Source organism: Pantherophis guttatus, chromosome 5 (assembly GCF_059756535.1).
Source record: "Pantherophis guttatus breed Tessera chromosome 5, ASM5975653v1, whole genome shotgun sequence".
Taxonomy (NCBI): Eukaryota; Metazoa; Chordata; class Lepidosauria; order Squamata; family Colubridae; genus Pantherophis; species Pantherophis guttatus.
Window position 1 is genome coordinate 197,375 of NC_142067.1, and position 17,137 is coordinate 214,511.

General features: G+C 51.7%; 1 protein-coding gene across 5 annotated transcripts in view; it reads right to left on the reverse strand.

Annotated features, from left to right (window-relative positions):
- DNHD1 (dynein heavy chain domain 1) overlaps positions 1-16,960 on the reverse strand; it is a 66,171-nt gene extending 49,211 nt beyond the window's left edge. For 4 of the 5 annotated variants that reach the window (XR_015734363.1, XM_034426355.3, XM_034426353.3 and 1 more), the window contains exons 1-11: positions 14,936-16,960; positions 14,675-14,851; positions 14,100-14,303; positions 13,853-13,963; positions 13,602-13,758; positions 10,515-10,766; positions 10,211-10,354; positions 9,969-10,056; positions 9,411-9,676; positions 7,361-7,604; positions 7,122-7,279 (exon numbers count right to left, since the gene is read on the reverse strand). Coding sequence is in view for 4 of the 5 variants with exons in the window: in XM_034426355.3 (XP_034282246.2) it covers positions 7,122-7,279; positions 7,361-7,604; positions 9,411-9,676; positions 9,969-10,056; positions 10,211-10,354; positions 10,515-10,766; positions 13,602-13,758; positions 13,853-13,963; positions 14,100-14,303; positions 14,675-14,851; positions 14,936-15,648 (2,514 nt within the window). In the remaining variant the exon portion in view is untranslated. The remainder of the gene's footprint in view (positions 1-7,121; positions 7,280-7,360; positions 7,605-9,410; positions 9,677-9,968; positions 10,057-10,210; positions 10,355-10,514; positions 10,767-13,601; positions 13,759-13,852; positions 13,964-14,099; positions 14,304-14,674; positions 14,852-14,935) is intronic. The other variant, XM_034426350.3, reaches the window with a different exon arrangement.
- Positions 16,961-17,137: the final 177 nt, after the last annotated feature.

Sequence of the window (17,137 nt, forward strand, 5' to 3'; positions counted from 1 at the left end):
GAGGATTCCCTGAGTGGGAGAGCTCTGAAGCAATGCAACCGTCTGGCTCCCCCCCCCCCCAACTCATGGCAGCACTGTCTCAAAGGGAAAAGGGGCTTTTGCACCAACGGGGGGAGAGCTTTTTCCTTGGCCCTGAGGATTCCGCCCTGAGTAAGGGGTCAGACAAGAGGGCCCCCAAGGTCTCTTCCAGCCCAGGAAGGCCTCCAGGATTCTGCTCCATCGCCTGAGCAGGATCTGAGGTATCGTAAGAATAATCCCTCACAGATCCTGGATACTATTTTATTTTTTTCTTATTTAATTTAATTTAATTTATTCAATTTATATGCCGCCCCTCTCCGAAGACTCAGGGTGGCGCACAATACATTTTTAAAAAATCATTAAAAAAAAACATTTAAAAATTAAAAACATTAAAAACTCATTCACGCCATTCATGGCCGGATCTCACCAGATCACAAGAGCAAGATCAACGGCCCCAGGCCTGCCGGAAAAGCCAGGTCTTCACCGCTTTTCAGAAGGCCAATAGGGTGGGGATGGTCCGGACCTCAGGAGGTAACTGGTTCCAGAGAGCTGGGGCAGCCACAGAGAAGGCCCTCCCCCGCGGGCCTGCCAGCCGGCATTGACGGGACCTGGAAGAGACCAACTCTGTGGGATCTTACTGGTCGCTGAGAGCTATGCGGCAGAAGGCAGTCTCGAAGATAACCTGGCCCTATTACCTAAGGGTAATAACCAACACCTTGAATTGTGACGAGAGACCAATAGGGAGCCAGTGCAGCTCGCGGAGAATTGGTGTAATGTGGGTGTATCTAGGTACACCCGTGACAGCTCGCGCGGCTTCAGTTCTGGACCAACTATAGTCTCCGAACACTTTTCAAGGGTAGCCCCATGTAAAGCGCATTGCAATAATCTAACCGTGAGGTGACAAGGGCATGAGTGATTCTGAGAAGAGCCTCCCGATCCAAGTAGGGTCGCAATTGGTGCACCAGGCGAACCTGTGCAAAAGTCCCCCTCGCCACAGCTGTCAGATGTTGCTCTAATCTTAGCTGTGAGTCTAGGAGGACACCCAAATTGTGAGCCCGTTCTGAGGGGGACAATTTCTCCCCCACCCCAGAACCAAGGATGGACAATCGACATAGTCTTTAAGAGGCAATACCCACAGCCACTCGGTCTTGTCTGGGTTAAGTCTGAGCCTGTTGACTCCCATCCAGACCCTCACAGCCTCCAGGCACCGGCACATCACATCCACTGCATCACTGAATTGACGCGGGGTAGAGATATACAGCTGGGAATCATCCGCGTATTGCTGATACCTCACCCCGTGTCGTCGGATAATCTCACCCAGCGGCTTCATGTAGATGTTAAATAGGAGGGGAGAGAGGACCAAGCCCTGAGGCACCTCGCAAATGAGGGGCCTAGGGGTCGACCTCTGTCCTCCTACCAACACCGACTGTGACCGACCAGAGAGATAGGAGAACCACCGTAACACAGTGCCTCCCACTCCCAACTCCCTTCGTCGTCCCAGAAGGATACCATGGTCAATGGTATCCAAAGCCGCTGAGAGGTCAACGAGCACCAAGATCGAGGAATGACCCCCATCTCGGGCTCGCCAGAGACCATCCATCAGTGTGACCAAAGCAGTTTCCATGCTGTAGCCAGGCCTGAAGCCAGACTGAAAAGGGTCTAGATAATCCGTTTCCTCCAATGACCACAGGAGCTGAAGTGCCACCACTTTCTCTACAACCTTTCCCACAAAGGGTAGGTTGGAGACTGGACGAAAGTTCTTTAATTCTGCTGGGTCCAGGAAAGGCTTCTTGAGAAGGGGCCTTACAACCGCTTCCTTTAATGGTTGCGAGAAGGCCCTTTCCTCAAGGACGCGTTAACTAAAGCCTGGAGCCAGCCTTGTGTCACCTCCCTGCTGGCCAAAACCAGCCAGGAGGGTCACGGGTCCAACCAACAAGTGGAGGAACTCATCGCTCCTACAGCCTCATCCACTTCCTCAGGAGTCACAGGCTCAAACTCATCCCACACAATGGGACTAAGACCTGCCCCCGTCATCTCGGTCGGAATTGCCCAATCAGAGTCCAGGTCCATCCGAATCTGAGCGACTTTATTCGACAAAAACTGCACAAACTCCTCAGCTCTACCCAGCAAGGGCTCCTCCACTCCTCCTACATTAAGGAGAGAGCGAGTCACCCTAAATAGGGCGGTTGGGCACGAATCAGCAGATGCAATAAGTGTGGAAAAATGCGAGCATTTTGCCACCCATATCGCCACTAAAAAAGTCCTAATAAAGGCTCTTAAGAGTGTTCGGTCAGATTCAGAGTTACTGGTCCTCCAGCGTCGCTCTAGACGTCTCTTCTGGCACTTCATCTCCCTGGATCCACCGCCATGGAGAGGTCGCAAAGGCGCAATCTGGTCCAGTGCCCCAGATGCCGCCCTATTCCAGGCAGCCACCAGGGACTCAGCCGGACTGTGGACAAGGGAGTCAGGTGGACCTTCAGAGTCAGTGAAGAGCCTTGGTAGTACAGGGGTTTAAGGCACCCTGTTATTAAGCTTATTAAGACGAGCTGCCTGCAATTACTGCAGGGTTCGAATCTCGCCAAGGCTCAAGGTTGACTCAGCCTTCCATCCTTTCTAAGGTAGGTGAAATGAGGACCCAGTTTGTGGGGGCAATAAGCTGACTTTGTATAAATATACAAAAGGATGAAGGCTATTGCTGAGCACATTGTAAGCCGCCCTGAGTCTTCGGAGAAGGGCGGCATATAAATCAAATTAAAAAAAAAAAAAAAGAGTCCATTAGGCGCCTGGGGCGGAACCACTTAATCGGCTCCGCCTCCCTGCGATGGAAGAATATTGCCTTGAAGTCTAACCTCAGCAGGAAATGATCTGACCACGACAAGGGAAAAGCATCTATACCCCTTAATGCCAGATCATATCTCCACTGCCCCGAGAGAAACACTAGGTCAAGTGTGTGTCCCCCACTATGAGTCGGACCCTGAACTACTTGGGTCAGGTCCATGGTTGTCATGGAAGCCATGAACTCCTGAGCCACATATGAGGATTCGCAAAGTGACGGCATATTGAAGTCCCCCAGTACCATAAATTGTACTGGGGACAATTCAATAAATTGAAAAATAAAATAAAATAAATAAATAAAATAAATAAAAATAAAATAAATAAGCCTGGGGAACTCCACCGCCAACCCAGGTACTGCCTCTAGCAGCACAGGCAGGGCTGTCATAACGCAGCTGGGAGGCAGGTACATCAACAACAAGCCCAACTGAGCCCCTGAGTCCAACCTCAAGAGGAGAGACTCACACCCAACAATCTCAGGGGCAGGGATCCTGCGAGGACAAAGACTCTTCTGGACAATAGCTGCCACTCCTCCACCCCTTCCCTGGAGTCGCAGCTGATGCAATATCTGGAACCCGTCTGGGCACATCTCTGAGAGGGGCACACACCCCTCCTGGCCCAGCCAGGTCTCAGTTATGCATGCCAGGTCAGCCCCCTCCTCCAGGATTAAGTCCCGAACTGAAGATGGCAAACATATCTAATATGTGTGTGTGTGTGTGTGTTTTCGTAGATTTTCACGCATACAGGTATGCAAGTCTTGGTGTATTTGGGTCTTTTCCTGTGTAAGATTGAGAGTATCTTGGTGACATTTCGATGAGGTCCCACTCGTCATCTTCAGGCTGGTGTCTTCGGCTTCCTGAACGTGCGAGCAAAGCGTGATCAGAGATGCCGTCTCTCTATAAATACTGGTGAGGAGGTGTGGAATGCTGGCTTTGTTGTTGTAAGCAGGTTGGTTGGCTGTGTTGTTACATCTTGATTAGTTGATGGAGTTGATGTTTGCAGATTAGTCGGCTGTTTCCTAACATCCTGTGTGGGTGAGGTCCTAGCTGTGTGCCTATTAGGCTTTTGTGTTGTAACGACCTGGGTAATGGACCATGTGGCAGCATCCTGAGCTCCAGTGTTGTGACATCCTGAGTCCTGAGCTGCAACATCCTGGGTAGTTGGCTGTGTTGTAACATCCTGAACTTTAGTGTTGTAACATCCCGAGTTCTGTGATGTATTATCTTGAGCAGATGGCTGTGATGCAACATCCCGGGCTTTGGTTTGGCTCCAAGTCTCATGCCTTGTCATGTGCTCAAGGCGTATATTAGTTTGCTTTGTGTGGGGATCGGAGGGGGGCGCAGCAGCTGGCGATGCCACCGCGGTCCGGCTCCTGGACGGTGGCTGCATTTCACCTATGGGATGGGATTGGGTTTGAGTCTGGTGAGGATGATTGGTGGCGGCGTCATGTGTTATCCTCAGTCTGGTGTCAATGTTTTGGCTGGGGCTCGTTTGTTGACTAGGGCTAGTTTCCAGATGTCTGGTAGGCGGGAGGTATCGTCACGTTTATTCATGTTATGGGGGTGTTTCTCTATTTTGATGGCTTCCATAATTATTCTCTTGTTGAAGTGTTCAGTTTTGGAGATTAATTTGATTCCTTCAAAATCAATTTCATGTCCTGTTGTTTTAAGGTGCTAGAAAAGGGAGGAAGTTTTTTCTTCTTTTCTGACTGTGTTCTTATGTTCTGCGATGCGTGCGTTTATTCTCCTAATGGTTTGTCCAATGTATGTGGCTGGGCAGATTTTGCATGGTATTTCATAGACTCCTTGGTTTTCTAGCTGGATTTTGTCTTTGGGGTTTCTTAAGATGTTGGCTATTTTTTTATACAATTCAGCGTGAATTGTATAATTATTATGGATCTATTTTTGTTATAGAGATATTTTAACTTGTATTTTTGGATTTTAAGTGTTAATAAAGGTTTTTTTAAAAAAAGATGTTGGCTATTTTTTGGTCAGGGCAGAAGGTTGTCTTGATGTTGTGTTTGTGGAGAATTTTGCTGATTTTATCTGTGGTGCCTTTGATGTAAGGGAGGAGGGCGAAGCCATTGTCCTGTTCTGTGTCTCGGTTCTTGGGGGTGTCTCCCTTTGGATTAGGTTGGTAATTGTGTTTCTTTGGCATCCGTTGGAGATTAATATGTTTGTGAGAGTGTGTAATTCAGATTTCAGGTGGTCTTTGTCGGCTAGGCATTTGGTTCTGGAGTCTTGGCTATGGAGTTGATCTGTGCAGGGTGGTGATGTGATTAAGTGTATAAGTAGCGGTTTGGGTTTTTTTCGGGTAGATGTTACAACACAGCCAACTACCCAGGATATTGCAGCTCAGGACTCAGGATGTCACAACACTGGAGCTCAGGATGCTGCCACATGGCCCATTACAACACAGCCAACCAACCCACTTACAACAACAAGGCCAGCACTCCACACCTCCCCACCAGTATTTATAGAGAGACGGCATCTCCGATCACGCTTTGTTCGCACATGCACGAAGCCGAAGACACCAGCCTGAAGATGATAAGTGGGACCTCATCGAAATGTCACCAAGATACTCTCAATCTTATACGGGAAAAGACCCAAATAAACCAAGACTTACATATATGTGTGTGTGTGTGTGTGTGTGTGTGTGTGTGTGTGTGTGTAGGTCTTTGGTTATTTGGATTTTCTCCACGTAAAATTGGAAGTGTCTTGGCGACGTTTCAATGAAGTCTCATTCATCATCTTCAGGCTGGTGTTTTCGGCTTCATACTTCTAGGAGCAATGTGTGATCACAGCTGTTTCTTCCTTTTAACTGCCAGTGGGGGTGTGTTCTGATTGGTTGGGGGCTTAGCTGTGCTCTGATTGGATGGGGGTTGGCTGTGCTCTGATTGGATGGGGGTGTGTTCTGTTTGGGTGGGGGTTTGGTTGTGCTCGGATTAGTCTGAGTTGCAGGGGAATTTGAGCTGGTGAGCTGCGTTGCTGTTGTTTGGCTTCACGTTCGTGGTCGTGCCACTTCTTCATGGTGGGTGTCAGTTTGCTTCATGTATGGATTGGAGGGTTTAAAATGGCTAATGATGCAGCTGTGGTCTGGCTTCTGGTTTGTGGTCGTGCCTCATCATCGGTGTGGGTTTGAGTTTGCTTTTTGCGTGGATGTGTGGTGGTAACATCCTGTGTGGTTTTCGTGAGTGTGAGTCTGGTGTCATTCTTTGTGTTAGAGACTCGTTTGTCAATAAGGGCGGGTTTCCAAATGGCTGGTAGGCGGGAGGTATCATCCTGTTTATTCATGCTGTGTGGGCATTCTTCTATCTCGATAGCTTCTCTGATTATTCTGTTGTTAAAGTGTTCAGTTTTGGCGATAGTTCTGGTCTTTTTAAAGTCAATTTCATGTCCTGTGGCTTTAAGGTGTTGGACCAGGGAAGAAGTTGGTTCCTCTTTTCTGACTGAAAACGTCGCCAAGACACTTCCAATTTTACGCGGGAGAAAACCCGAATAACCAAAGACCTACATACAAACACCCACGAAAACCTCAGAAAACATATATATATGTATATGTATGTGTGTGTGTGTGTGTGTGTGTGTGTGTGTGTGTGTGTGTATTTCTCTTTATTATTTTTACAAATAACTCAAGGTGGTGAACAGATCCAACATATCCTCCTCACAACAACCACCCTGTGAGGTGGGTTGGACTGAGAGAGGGGCTGACCCAAGGTCACCCAGTTGGTTTTCATGGCTAAAGTGAACTCGCCATCTCCCCATTTCTAGCCTGGGGCTTTAAGCACTAGACCAAAGTGCTTGTTTCTGCTGCTAATGGATGCCTACCAAGAAATAAGGCCATCCCTCACATGCATTTTGCATAAAACTCTATACACACGTGTGGGTGTGCACATATATACAATAAATCAATAAATATGTAACAGGCAGCAAGGATTCTTCAAGAATTCACCTAAGCTAATTTTATTTACACACACACGTACACACACCCGCACACATACACACTTCAAATCCAGCCAAGGCTCTCCACCAACGTCCCACCCAGACAACCTCAACTCATCCTCACATTCAAATCGGCATCTCTCCAGAGCCCAAGATCACAAACACAACCCATCCCACTCACCACTGGGTATTAGCTTGCATGGTACAATGTCCTTAATTTCCCAGGCTAGCAAAATAATTCTAGGGAAGGCCCAGTGCGCATGACAACCCTGCGTGGGAAGGGAACGGTGCCTGAAAATCTCCGCCTCCGCTGCCGGAAGAGGCGGCTACCTTCTGTGAGCACTTGGCAATGGTGAAGATGTCAGTGCCAATGTTCATGTAGAGCTGCAGGACCGAGGCCAATTCGGCGATGAACTGCTCACTGCGCTTGGTGGTCTCGCTCAGCAGGAGGGTCAGGATGTCTTCGTCAATGGAGGCCAGGAGGGGCACTGGGGAGAGAGCAGGGCAGGCTCAGGGACGCCGGCAGCATGAGAGGCCCTTTCCCTCTCCTCACCCCAGGAAACACATACGGATGTCCTGAAGAATGCCACCGCAGTCCACCAGGAAGAAGCGGTTGAAGGTGATGACCACTTGGGGCACCTTCTGCACCTGGACCGCCCAGGTGCGCAACTTGAGGATCTGATTCACGTACTCTTCTGCCGGCAGGCCCTTCATGCTCTCCAGCTGGCCGTCGCTCCAGCTGTGCACGTACTGGTAGATATGTCCCAGCCAAGAGTACTCTCGGCAGAGCAGCTGTGTTTCTGCCAACCCAGCCTGTGGGAAGACGGAGTGCTTGGCCAGGCTCTTCAGGTGACAGAGGCTCTCCTGGCGGAAGGAGGCCCGGGGGGAGAGGGGGTTTCAGTGGGGAAGGAAGGCCTCCTGGCATGCCAAAGCCGGAGCCAGGCATGTCCCTTGATTCCTGGGCTAATTCCTTTTAGGGAGGTGGGGGGTGGGGTTTGAACACCATCTTTATTTGTGCAGAGGCAAACCATTTATTTTACCTTCTGTACTTAACTCTAGATTTGTCACCTATCAACATACAGCCAAGGTTACTTTTTGAAGGGCGAAGGAGCTCCTTTCCTCATGGGTCATGAGAAGGTGCTCAGAAGGAAAGCAAAAACATCCATCCCCAAAGGAAGCCTACAAAAAGGTCACTTGGACAGAGACCGGAGGCTGTGCCCTCCCTGCTCAAACAGCGTCTCATAGGTGTGAGCAGGTGAGGACCTCCACAGGAGGAGCTGCTCTTGTGCTGTGCTTCACTGAGGGTCCACTCCCACGCCCTGCAGGAATGGGGCCTCCCTGAAGATAAGCAACTGAAATGCATCTGGCTGCCTTTTGGAGAAAAGCCTCCCAGCTTCTCGGGGAAGGCAGGATCGTCTTAGAGCAGACCCATGAAATGCTTCCAGAGGGACACTATGTTGAGAAGCCAAAGAAGCCGAGAGGACAGGGAAATGAAGGAACGTGACACGGGCTCAAATCTGCCAAGAAGACTTCCCATTCATGGAGCTTCAGGAAAGATGTCCCCACTGACATTGTTTCTATCATCTTCATCCTAGACCACCGGATGAAAAGCAGCTGCCACAAGCCTCATGCCCCGAGGAAGACCACTGGACAGGCTTGACAAAGGAAGGATTCCTGCCTGGGCTCCAAAGAGGAGGAAGCAGGGGCTGCAGAAGGCATCTGGTTGGCCACCTAGTCAACCGAGGAAAGACGCCCTAGGGAATGGGATGGGAAGATTCCCAAGAGCCTGACCCCTCAAAGGAAGCTATGGAGAGCCTTCTGCTCTTAGGTAACTATTGCTCGGTACCTGGACACACGCTACCCACACAGCAATTGTACACATTGTACACAGAGCTAATAGTCCTGGTTGTGCCTCTTGAAGGGCTAATTTCTTCTTCTCCTTTACTTCCTCTTTGACCGCTTTGTGTGTCCAGGGAGCAGGAGGGCCAGTGCTCTCTTCAAACTCTATAATTCTCAGCCCCAGAAAGCAAATGTTTCTCCTACTGATACAATCGGCAGAGCCCATTTTTCACTTCCCTGCCTTCCCAGCCTGCCTCCCTGGGCTGCCAGGAGGGGCACCTGAGCCGAACATGTAGGTAACTGTCAGGAGGCCTGCTATGTTTCTGGGCAGCCAGTCCTCCTTGCCAACCAGTGGGCCAGAGTCTGATGCCTTGCAGCAGAGGTCCCTGACAATCAGGAGCCCCTCCTCGTTCTCTTTGGGACATATCTGCCCCTCCTCCGCCCTTCAGGATTGACCAACCTGCTGGGTCCCATCCTTTCACTTTCATTTCTCTTGTGGGTGCAGAACCTGATGAAGCACCCAATGCAGCGACTTCTGAATTGGCACAGCATTTTATGTGGCTCACACCTCTCCTAATCTCATGGGCCGATTCCTTCTGCTGCCTCCCTTTGCAGAGAGCTGCTTTAGGCTGCCTTCCCTGTTGGAGGCGGCTGGGAGGCGGAACCATCCGAGAGTCCTATCCCTTCAACTTGTTAAGTTCCCAAATTTCTAAGATGGCTGTGGGAAAACATTGCCAAATTAGGTGAAGGGGCCAACAGAGGCCCTCGGACTAGACTCACCATGAAGAGGTCCCGCAGTTTAGCCGTGGACTTCTGGATGATGCTGTCTGAGTGCAGGTCGGTCTCCAGCTGCTCACGAGACATCAAGGGGTACTCAGCCCGCAGCCGGTGGCCCACCACCTGCAGCCCACTGCAGGCCTTCAGGTCCAAACGATGCACCAGCTGGGCTTCATCACCGCACAGCACCGTGACCGACATCTGCTGCAGCTGCTCACGCAACCTGGACATCTGATCACCCCCACTGGCTGGGTTGGCCATGTCTCCAGCTTTAAGGAGAGAAAGGAAGGACCAAACTGCTGTTTGCTGAAAAGGCACATTTTGTGCAAGGCAGCTAAAAAGAAATCTTAAAGCTATGGATTGGATAAAGGATTGAAACAGAGGCACAGTAGGATTAAGCCACCCAGCAGCAAGTGCCCCTCATCTTTGCAGAGCTGAAAAGGATATACCCTTTTTGTGCCACTAAGCAAAAGGTCTCCCTCCCGGGCATCTCTGCTCCCACCTCAGAACCAGGCAGCGCTGTCCACAAACCATCTTCCCACAGGCTCTTTGGCTCCCCACCTGCTTGGGAGGGCGGAGGCTCTGCTTCAGGAGTCCTGGTTCTGGGGCCTGCTTGAGCTTCTGCCTTCTCACTTTTAACCTGGGTGGTCTGCAGGCACAGAAAGCCAGGAAAGTTGTGGTCTGCAGCCGGTTCAGATCAGAACCCAAGCCCCATCCCTGACACCCCTCATGGGCCATCCCGCTTGGCGATTGGGGGCATGCGGGAGATGCTGAGCCAGAAAAACAAGACCCCTCTAGCCCACCTCCAGGACGGTCTCCACCATGGTTTGCAGAGCCCCCAGCAGGCAGTCTTCCAGATCCCCACTGGAGGGAAAGACCACGAGCTGATTGTCTGCACTGAACACCAGCTGCACCCGGAGGACGGCTTTCCGGGCGGAGCCATCGGCCTGCAAGGGAAGAGGTCAAAAGGCAGGTGAGAACGCAGATGCTCTTCGGTCCTGGAAGCCAAAGAGTGGGGCTTCCCTGGAGGCTTTACTCCGTCTCTTCTCCCCACCCCCGCAAATGGGGGTCTCATCACCAATTCCTCTCCCCTTTCTTGAGGCAGACCTGCATGGTACAATTGACGAAGGCGGAGACTTCCTGGTGCATCACTGAGATGAGGGTCTGGCAAATGAGGAAGTTCACCAGCAGGGCCAGGGCCCCCAGCTTCTGCAGCCAGGACTCGGCCTCTCGCAAGCGGCACTGCAGCCTCTCGAACTGCAGCCGCTGTTGGTACGGGGACTCTTTGGTGATGTACAACTTGTAGCCCTGCACTTCCATCTGCAGCCCATGGACCATCTTGTAGGTGTCATCCCGCACCTGCCAGCATTACACACAAAACAGTGAAACCCATTGAGAATCCTGGGTCCCTTTACAGGGGTCGTTCATCTCCGCAGATCCAGTCTGAAACTCCTCCAGTGCTGCAGACCAAGTCTGCCAAGGTGAAGATTTACACACATTTACACACCATTCAAGAGAGACAATTAAAAAGCCAGGAAGGAGAGAAAAAGAACACATCCTCTCCAACAGCCTACCCTGGAAGAAGGAGGGTTAAACACACCAGATAAACGATCAAGCAGAAAACAGTCTTTCATCAAGGCACTACCAGGAGAAACCCATATGCCCTCCAACACTGGCTGGGCAAACTGTGGACTATAAACAGGGAGCAAATCCTACATGCTACTGTGATTATGTGACTTAGTCGGGTAATGAAGCGTCTGCAAGCAAACAACAAGCTCCAAGAGTAGCAAGGATACCTGCAATAGTTTATTTTTTTTTTATTTTTTTTATTTCCAATTTATATACCACCCTTCTCCCTGAGGACTCAAGGCGGTGTACAGCCAGAATTAAGAACATGAAATACAAATATTAAAAAAAACAATTAATATATATATAAATTTGGCCCCAAAATTAAAAATCACAAACCATTTAAATCACAAACCAAACATTTAAAAATTTCTTCTTAAGCCAGCCCGGCTTGCTGGAAAAAGTGGGTTTTAAGGGCACGGCGGAAGGCACTGAGGTCTTGGATTCTCCTTATCTCTGGGGGCAACTGATTCCAGAGGGTATGTTCCCCCCACAGAGAAGGCCCTCCCCCTGGGGGTCACCAGCCTACATTGTTTGGCTGATGGCACCCTGAGGAGGCCCTCTCTGTGGGAGCGCACGGGTCGATGGGAGGTCGTCGGTAGCAGCAGGCGGTCTCGAAGATAGCTAGGCCCTATGCCATGGAGCGCTTTAAAGGTGATGACCAACACCTTGAAGCACACCCGGAAGACCACAGGGAGCCAGTGCAGCTCGTGCAGGAGCGGTGTTACATGGGAGCGCCATGCTGCTCCCGTCACTACCCGCGCTGCTGCGTTCTGGACCAGTTGGAGCCTCCGGGTGCTCTTCAAGGGGAACCCCATGTAGAGAGCGTTGCAGTAGTCAAGGTGAGAGGTGACGAGGGCGTGAGTGACTGTGCACAGGGAATCCCGATCAAGAAAGGGCCGCAACTGGCGAATCAGGCGAACCTGACAAAAGGTCCCCCTGGTTACAGCCGTCAGATGTTCCTCCAAGGACAGCTGCATATCCAGGAGGACTCCCAGATTGCGAGCCCTTTCTGTGGGGGCCAAAGACTCGCCCCCAATAGTCAGTGATGAAATCAACTGACTATATCGGGATGCCGGGAGCCACAGCCACTCAGTCTTGGAAGGGTTGAGGTTGAGCCTGTTCCTCCCCATCCAGATCCGCACAGCCTCCAGGCACTGGGACATCACTTCAAGGGCATCGTTGGGGTGGCCTGGGGTGGAGATGTACAGCTGGGTGTCATCAGCGTACTGGTGGTATCTCACCCCAAACATAGGAGCCTGCCTGTATCATTAATCAGCTACTGAATGGCCACTTTCTTCCAAGGCTTCTCTCAACTTCAGAAAACCCAACAGGTAGAAGAAAAACCGGGCGGAACAGAGCACTGCTTGCTCCACAGTGGACCTCTACAAAAATGAATTTACCAAGACTATCTGATTTAAGACAGAAGCTTGCAAACACATTGGGAGGAATCAACTGGCTAAAACCTCTCACTTGTAGAAGCTGCTGGTTGCATTTGCTCAATGAATACAGTTTGGTGAATGCAGGAAAGAAAAAGCTGTGTGTGTGACGGGGCTTAAGAACAAGTAAATCGATTGGCAAAAGGGTATTACCAATTTTGTGTGGGCAGGAAAGAGACCAAGGATAAAACGGAAAATAATGCAAGATATACAGTTATAGAGACTAATTTGATTTTGAATTTAATAACGGCAGCCAGACTTTTGGTGGCGCAATACTGGAAGAAGGAAGAAATGCCTACTATTGAAGAATGGACATTAAAAGTAGCCAATCTGGCGGAGATGGTTAAAATTTCTGCATATTTGAAGGACCGTTCGAATGAAAGATATGTACTGGAATGGAGAAGGTGGACTGACTATATACAAAACAAATATGGGACTAAAAAGTTGCAAATAGCTTATGAATGAAATATTCAGATGATCTCTTTTTTTTTTCCTACTTTGATATCTTAGTACCTATGGCAGAGTTAAAGAGTAAGAGGAAGTTAAGAGTTTATAGTTAGTCTGCTTATGTTAGATTATGTTTGTTAAATGCAATACCCTGTATTTTGCTCTGGGAAGTCGGGGGGGGGGGAGGGAGAGGGGAAGGGGTGGGGGAAGGGGGGGAATTTGTTTGTAAAACATTTTAAAACTTTTCAATAAAAAAAAAAGAACAAGTAAATCTAGGGAGCTGTGTAAGGGTTTTTTTGTGTGCTGCCTTGTCATTTAGTGTGGACTGCTTTTTCATGCTTAGTTTCTTGGATTCTTACAGAGTGTGTGATCATTACAAACCTACTGAAATAATTAAATTAAATTGCCTCGCTGAAATATGCTCCCCACATCAGCTCACAACCACTGATCAGGCTGCATCTCCAATGTGAAATGTGACAAGAGTTAAAAGGAGATTTATTTTCTTGGTTCTTGCAATCTACTCCAAAGCTTTCCTTGAGAGAAAGAGGCCATCTCTATAAGCAGAAGGAGGTCTTTGCAACGCACAGAGTCTGATCAGCTTGGGCCTTTTCTTACCACTCCCCTGAAAATCCCCGCTCCTCCCCCTTGCAAGAGCCCCTGTCCCACTCAGGCCGAGGCTCACCAGCTCCAAGATGGAGGTGCAGAGGGAGAGGAACCTGTGAAGGAACCCGTCCGCGTTGCTGTTCATCTGGGCCAGGGATCGCTTGAGTTCAACGAAGTTGTAACACCTGCTGGTGCCCATTGGTAGCCAGTGAACGGCTTGCAGCTCCTGCAAGAGCCTAAACAGAAAAGAGAGAAACCTCTGCAGAGGCCGCGATGCGGCAGAGGACCCCCTGTGCCGAAACCTCCTTGCTGCCTTCTCTGCATCCCAACCTGGATATGTGAAGAAGCGCGGCTCCAAAATGGGGCACCGCTTGAAGCAACTGGAGGCTCAGCTTCTCCCGGCGCTTCAAGTATTGCAAATGCTTGACATTAAAGTACCACCTGGGCGAGGGAGGGGGGGGAAGTACCAGCTGAGGAAGGCTGAGTTAAATTCCTCCAAGCAACTCTCCACAGAGCAGCAGACAATGCAGGAGGGGCATCTCCTAATCCCCCATCTCCACCCCCCCAGGCCTCCTACCGAGTGAAGGCTTTGTGGACCAAGAAAAGGCGGAAGAAGGGAATGTACTGCATCAGCTGCCACAGCCTGGCCTCCCGATGCCAGTCGCCCAAGGAAAGCGCCTCGGAGCCCTCCTCGGGATGCACGCACAGCACCCCGAAAGGTGAGAAGACATAGTGCTGGGGCTTGATCAAGTAGCCCGGAACGGTCACTAGGTCGTAAGGCCTGCAGCCAGGGCGGGAGGAAGAACGCCATCGAAGAAACCCCTTTACAACGCACATCTCCCCGGAGAGGCTGGGCAGTCCCGGCCCTTCCCAGCCCTGCCAGGAGCCCCCCCTCCGGACAGAGGCTGCAGCCTTAGAGGCTCCTGCCTGGCATGAAGGGAACGCCCAGTCCGCCGCCCCACGCCAGCCGATCACGCCCGTCCCCAGCACCTCCGAAGGGAACGCAACCGGCGGCTCTCTTGCAAGCTGCCCTCCGGCTGGGGAGGGAAGACAGCCCTGCAGGGAGCAAAAGCCCGGCGAGCGGGGGCTGCCAAAGCTCCTCCCCCCGCAGCGAGCACAAGGAGAGGGGAGCCTCGGGCGCCACGGGGTTACCTGAAATGCCGGTTCTGGGCCGTGTTCAGGTAGAAGAACCGGATCTCCCCCGCGTGGTACCTCCCGGAGAGGACTTCGGCTACCTGTAGCCCGCTCATCGGGGCCTGCCTGTCCGCCGGGGCTGCCGCGGCGGGGGCCGGTGCGGGGCTGGCGACCACGGCGGATTCCAGAGCGGGGCTGCGGCAGGAGTGGGGGGGGGGGGGTCAGGGGCTCAGGCGGCCCTAACTGCCGGCCTCCCTCCCTCCCTCCGGCGGGGCTCACCGGGCGGCGCAGGCGAAGTCCACGGGCAGGGCGGCGGCCAGGGCCAGGGGCAGCATGCCCAGCCCGGCCTCCCAGGGGGCTTCCCGGCGGGCCAACCGGCCGCCCACCGGCCCCACGCAGCGCTGCAGCTCCGGCAGGGAGACGGGGCGCGGGCGCAGCAGACCGGCGGCGGGGGCGTCCAAGGCGGCGCGGAAGGGGCAGGGCAGCCCGGCGAAGGCCGGCTCCGGGGCAGCGGGCAGGCGGCGGGCCTCGGCGGCCAGGGCCAGGGGCCAGGGCACCTCGGCCTCGTCCCGCAGCGCCGCGTACTCGTGGGGGAAGGCCCTCCGCAGCGCCCCCCAGAGGCCTAGGTCGGCCAGCAGCGCCCGGCTCCCGTAGGCCTGGTAGCGCAGGGCGCGCAGGTAGGCGGGCAGCGGGGCGCGCCCGGAGAGCAGCCCGCGGAAGGGCGCGCAGAGCCGAAGCGCCTCCAGCAGCCGCAGCCAGGCACGCCGCCCGCCGCCCCGCAGCACCGCCCGGCACACGGCCAGCAGCTCGGCCAGCAGCGCCTCCACCTCCCGCGGCTCGGCGCGGCCCGCCTCCCGCAGTTGCGTGGCCAGGCGCCGCCGGGGGGAGCGCGCCCAGGCTGGGTCCGGCTGCCGCGGGAAAGCTCCGCCGGGGTCCGAGGGCCGCGCCTCGGGGAGCCCCGGGACAGGCTGCTGGCCGTCGGGCGGCTCCATGGCGGCTGGGCCCACGTTGCTAGGGGCGCGCGCGGCGTCGCTAGGGGCCCCAACGGCCCGCCCTCCCGCGCCCCCTGCAGGCAGGACCGGCCCGCACTCGAAACCCTTAGGTAGGCGGCTTAAAAAAAAAACACTTGTTAAGTTTTTTGGGTTCTTTTATAATAGTTGTTTGGCTATTACCTGTATCCCACCCAAAATCACTCCGGTGAGATGAGAGCAGTGTATAAATCTGATAAATTCGTTCCATTTTCCCTGTCAAACATCCCGTCCAGAAAAATGCAGGCTAACAGGACATCACAAACATTCTACGTTTCCATACATAGATCAAAACTCCGAGTGGACCTCCTTGCCTCACTTGGGCATTCATTCTAGGGGTTCTACCCTCAATCTACCCTGTTGTCTAGCTTCCTTTAAGTTATTTTAGCAGGTTTCCTCTCCTTCAGATTAGCCAGACCTGATTGAACACCTGCAACTGTTCCTGGCAGGTTTCATTCCTTTCCAGAACCCTGGCCATCCTTGCTGCTTCCTTCAGGATGCACTCCAGGTTGTCAGGGTCCCGCCTCATGTGCAGCCCCCAGAACTGGACCCACCATCCAGGGGTGGCGTGACCTGGCTGGAACAAAGATAAACTCCTTCTCTTGGCATTGTTTTTGCTCTTTAGTCTCCATTTAACCCTGGCTCCACTGGGACATTCACATTCTCCCTTGCTCATCCTGTGCTCCTGCAGGGAAGCAGGGTGGCTTCCCTCTCCAAAGAGCCCAACCCACCTTCATATTCATGCAACATGTTCCACAGTACAAGCACGTTCACTTTGTTTTCTCTAAACTGGCAAAAGTACAATAAAATTTCTGTATTGCATGGTTCCTCCATGACCTGTGGAAGAGCAAATCTTTGGGCTGTGCATCCCAGATGGCATAAAGCTGTCCTGCCCTCCCCTCCCCACAGGAGGATCCCCCTCACCTATAAAGGTGAACTGTGTAACCAAGACATGTTGCTGTTCCGTATAAACCAGATGCTGATCTCAAGGAATAAATCCCACAACTGGTCAATGTTTCTCTACACAAAGCATGAGGAAAGGGGAGAAAGGAGGTCTTGGAGATTAAATGAAAATTTATTTAGATATGAAGAAAATGTGAAAGAGCTTAAAAAACAAATGAAAGAATTTTTTGCTATTAATATGAACAAGGGTACCTCTATGGAAATGGTTTAGGATGCTAGTAAGGCTTATATGAGGGGTACGTTAATACATATGAATAATAAACATAGACTAAAACAACAAAAGAAGCGGAAAGAGATAGAGAAATAAATAAAAAAGAAAGAACAATTACTTATACTTAATCCAGGAGATAAAAAGGTAAAAGAAACAATAAATATATTACGAGGGCAATTTAATATGTTAATGGCTGATCAGGTGACAACTAGCTTACAATATGCTAAACATAATACATTTTGTAATGCCAATAAACCAGGTAGGTGGTTGGCCTACATG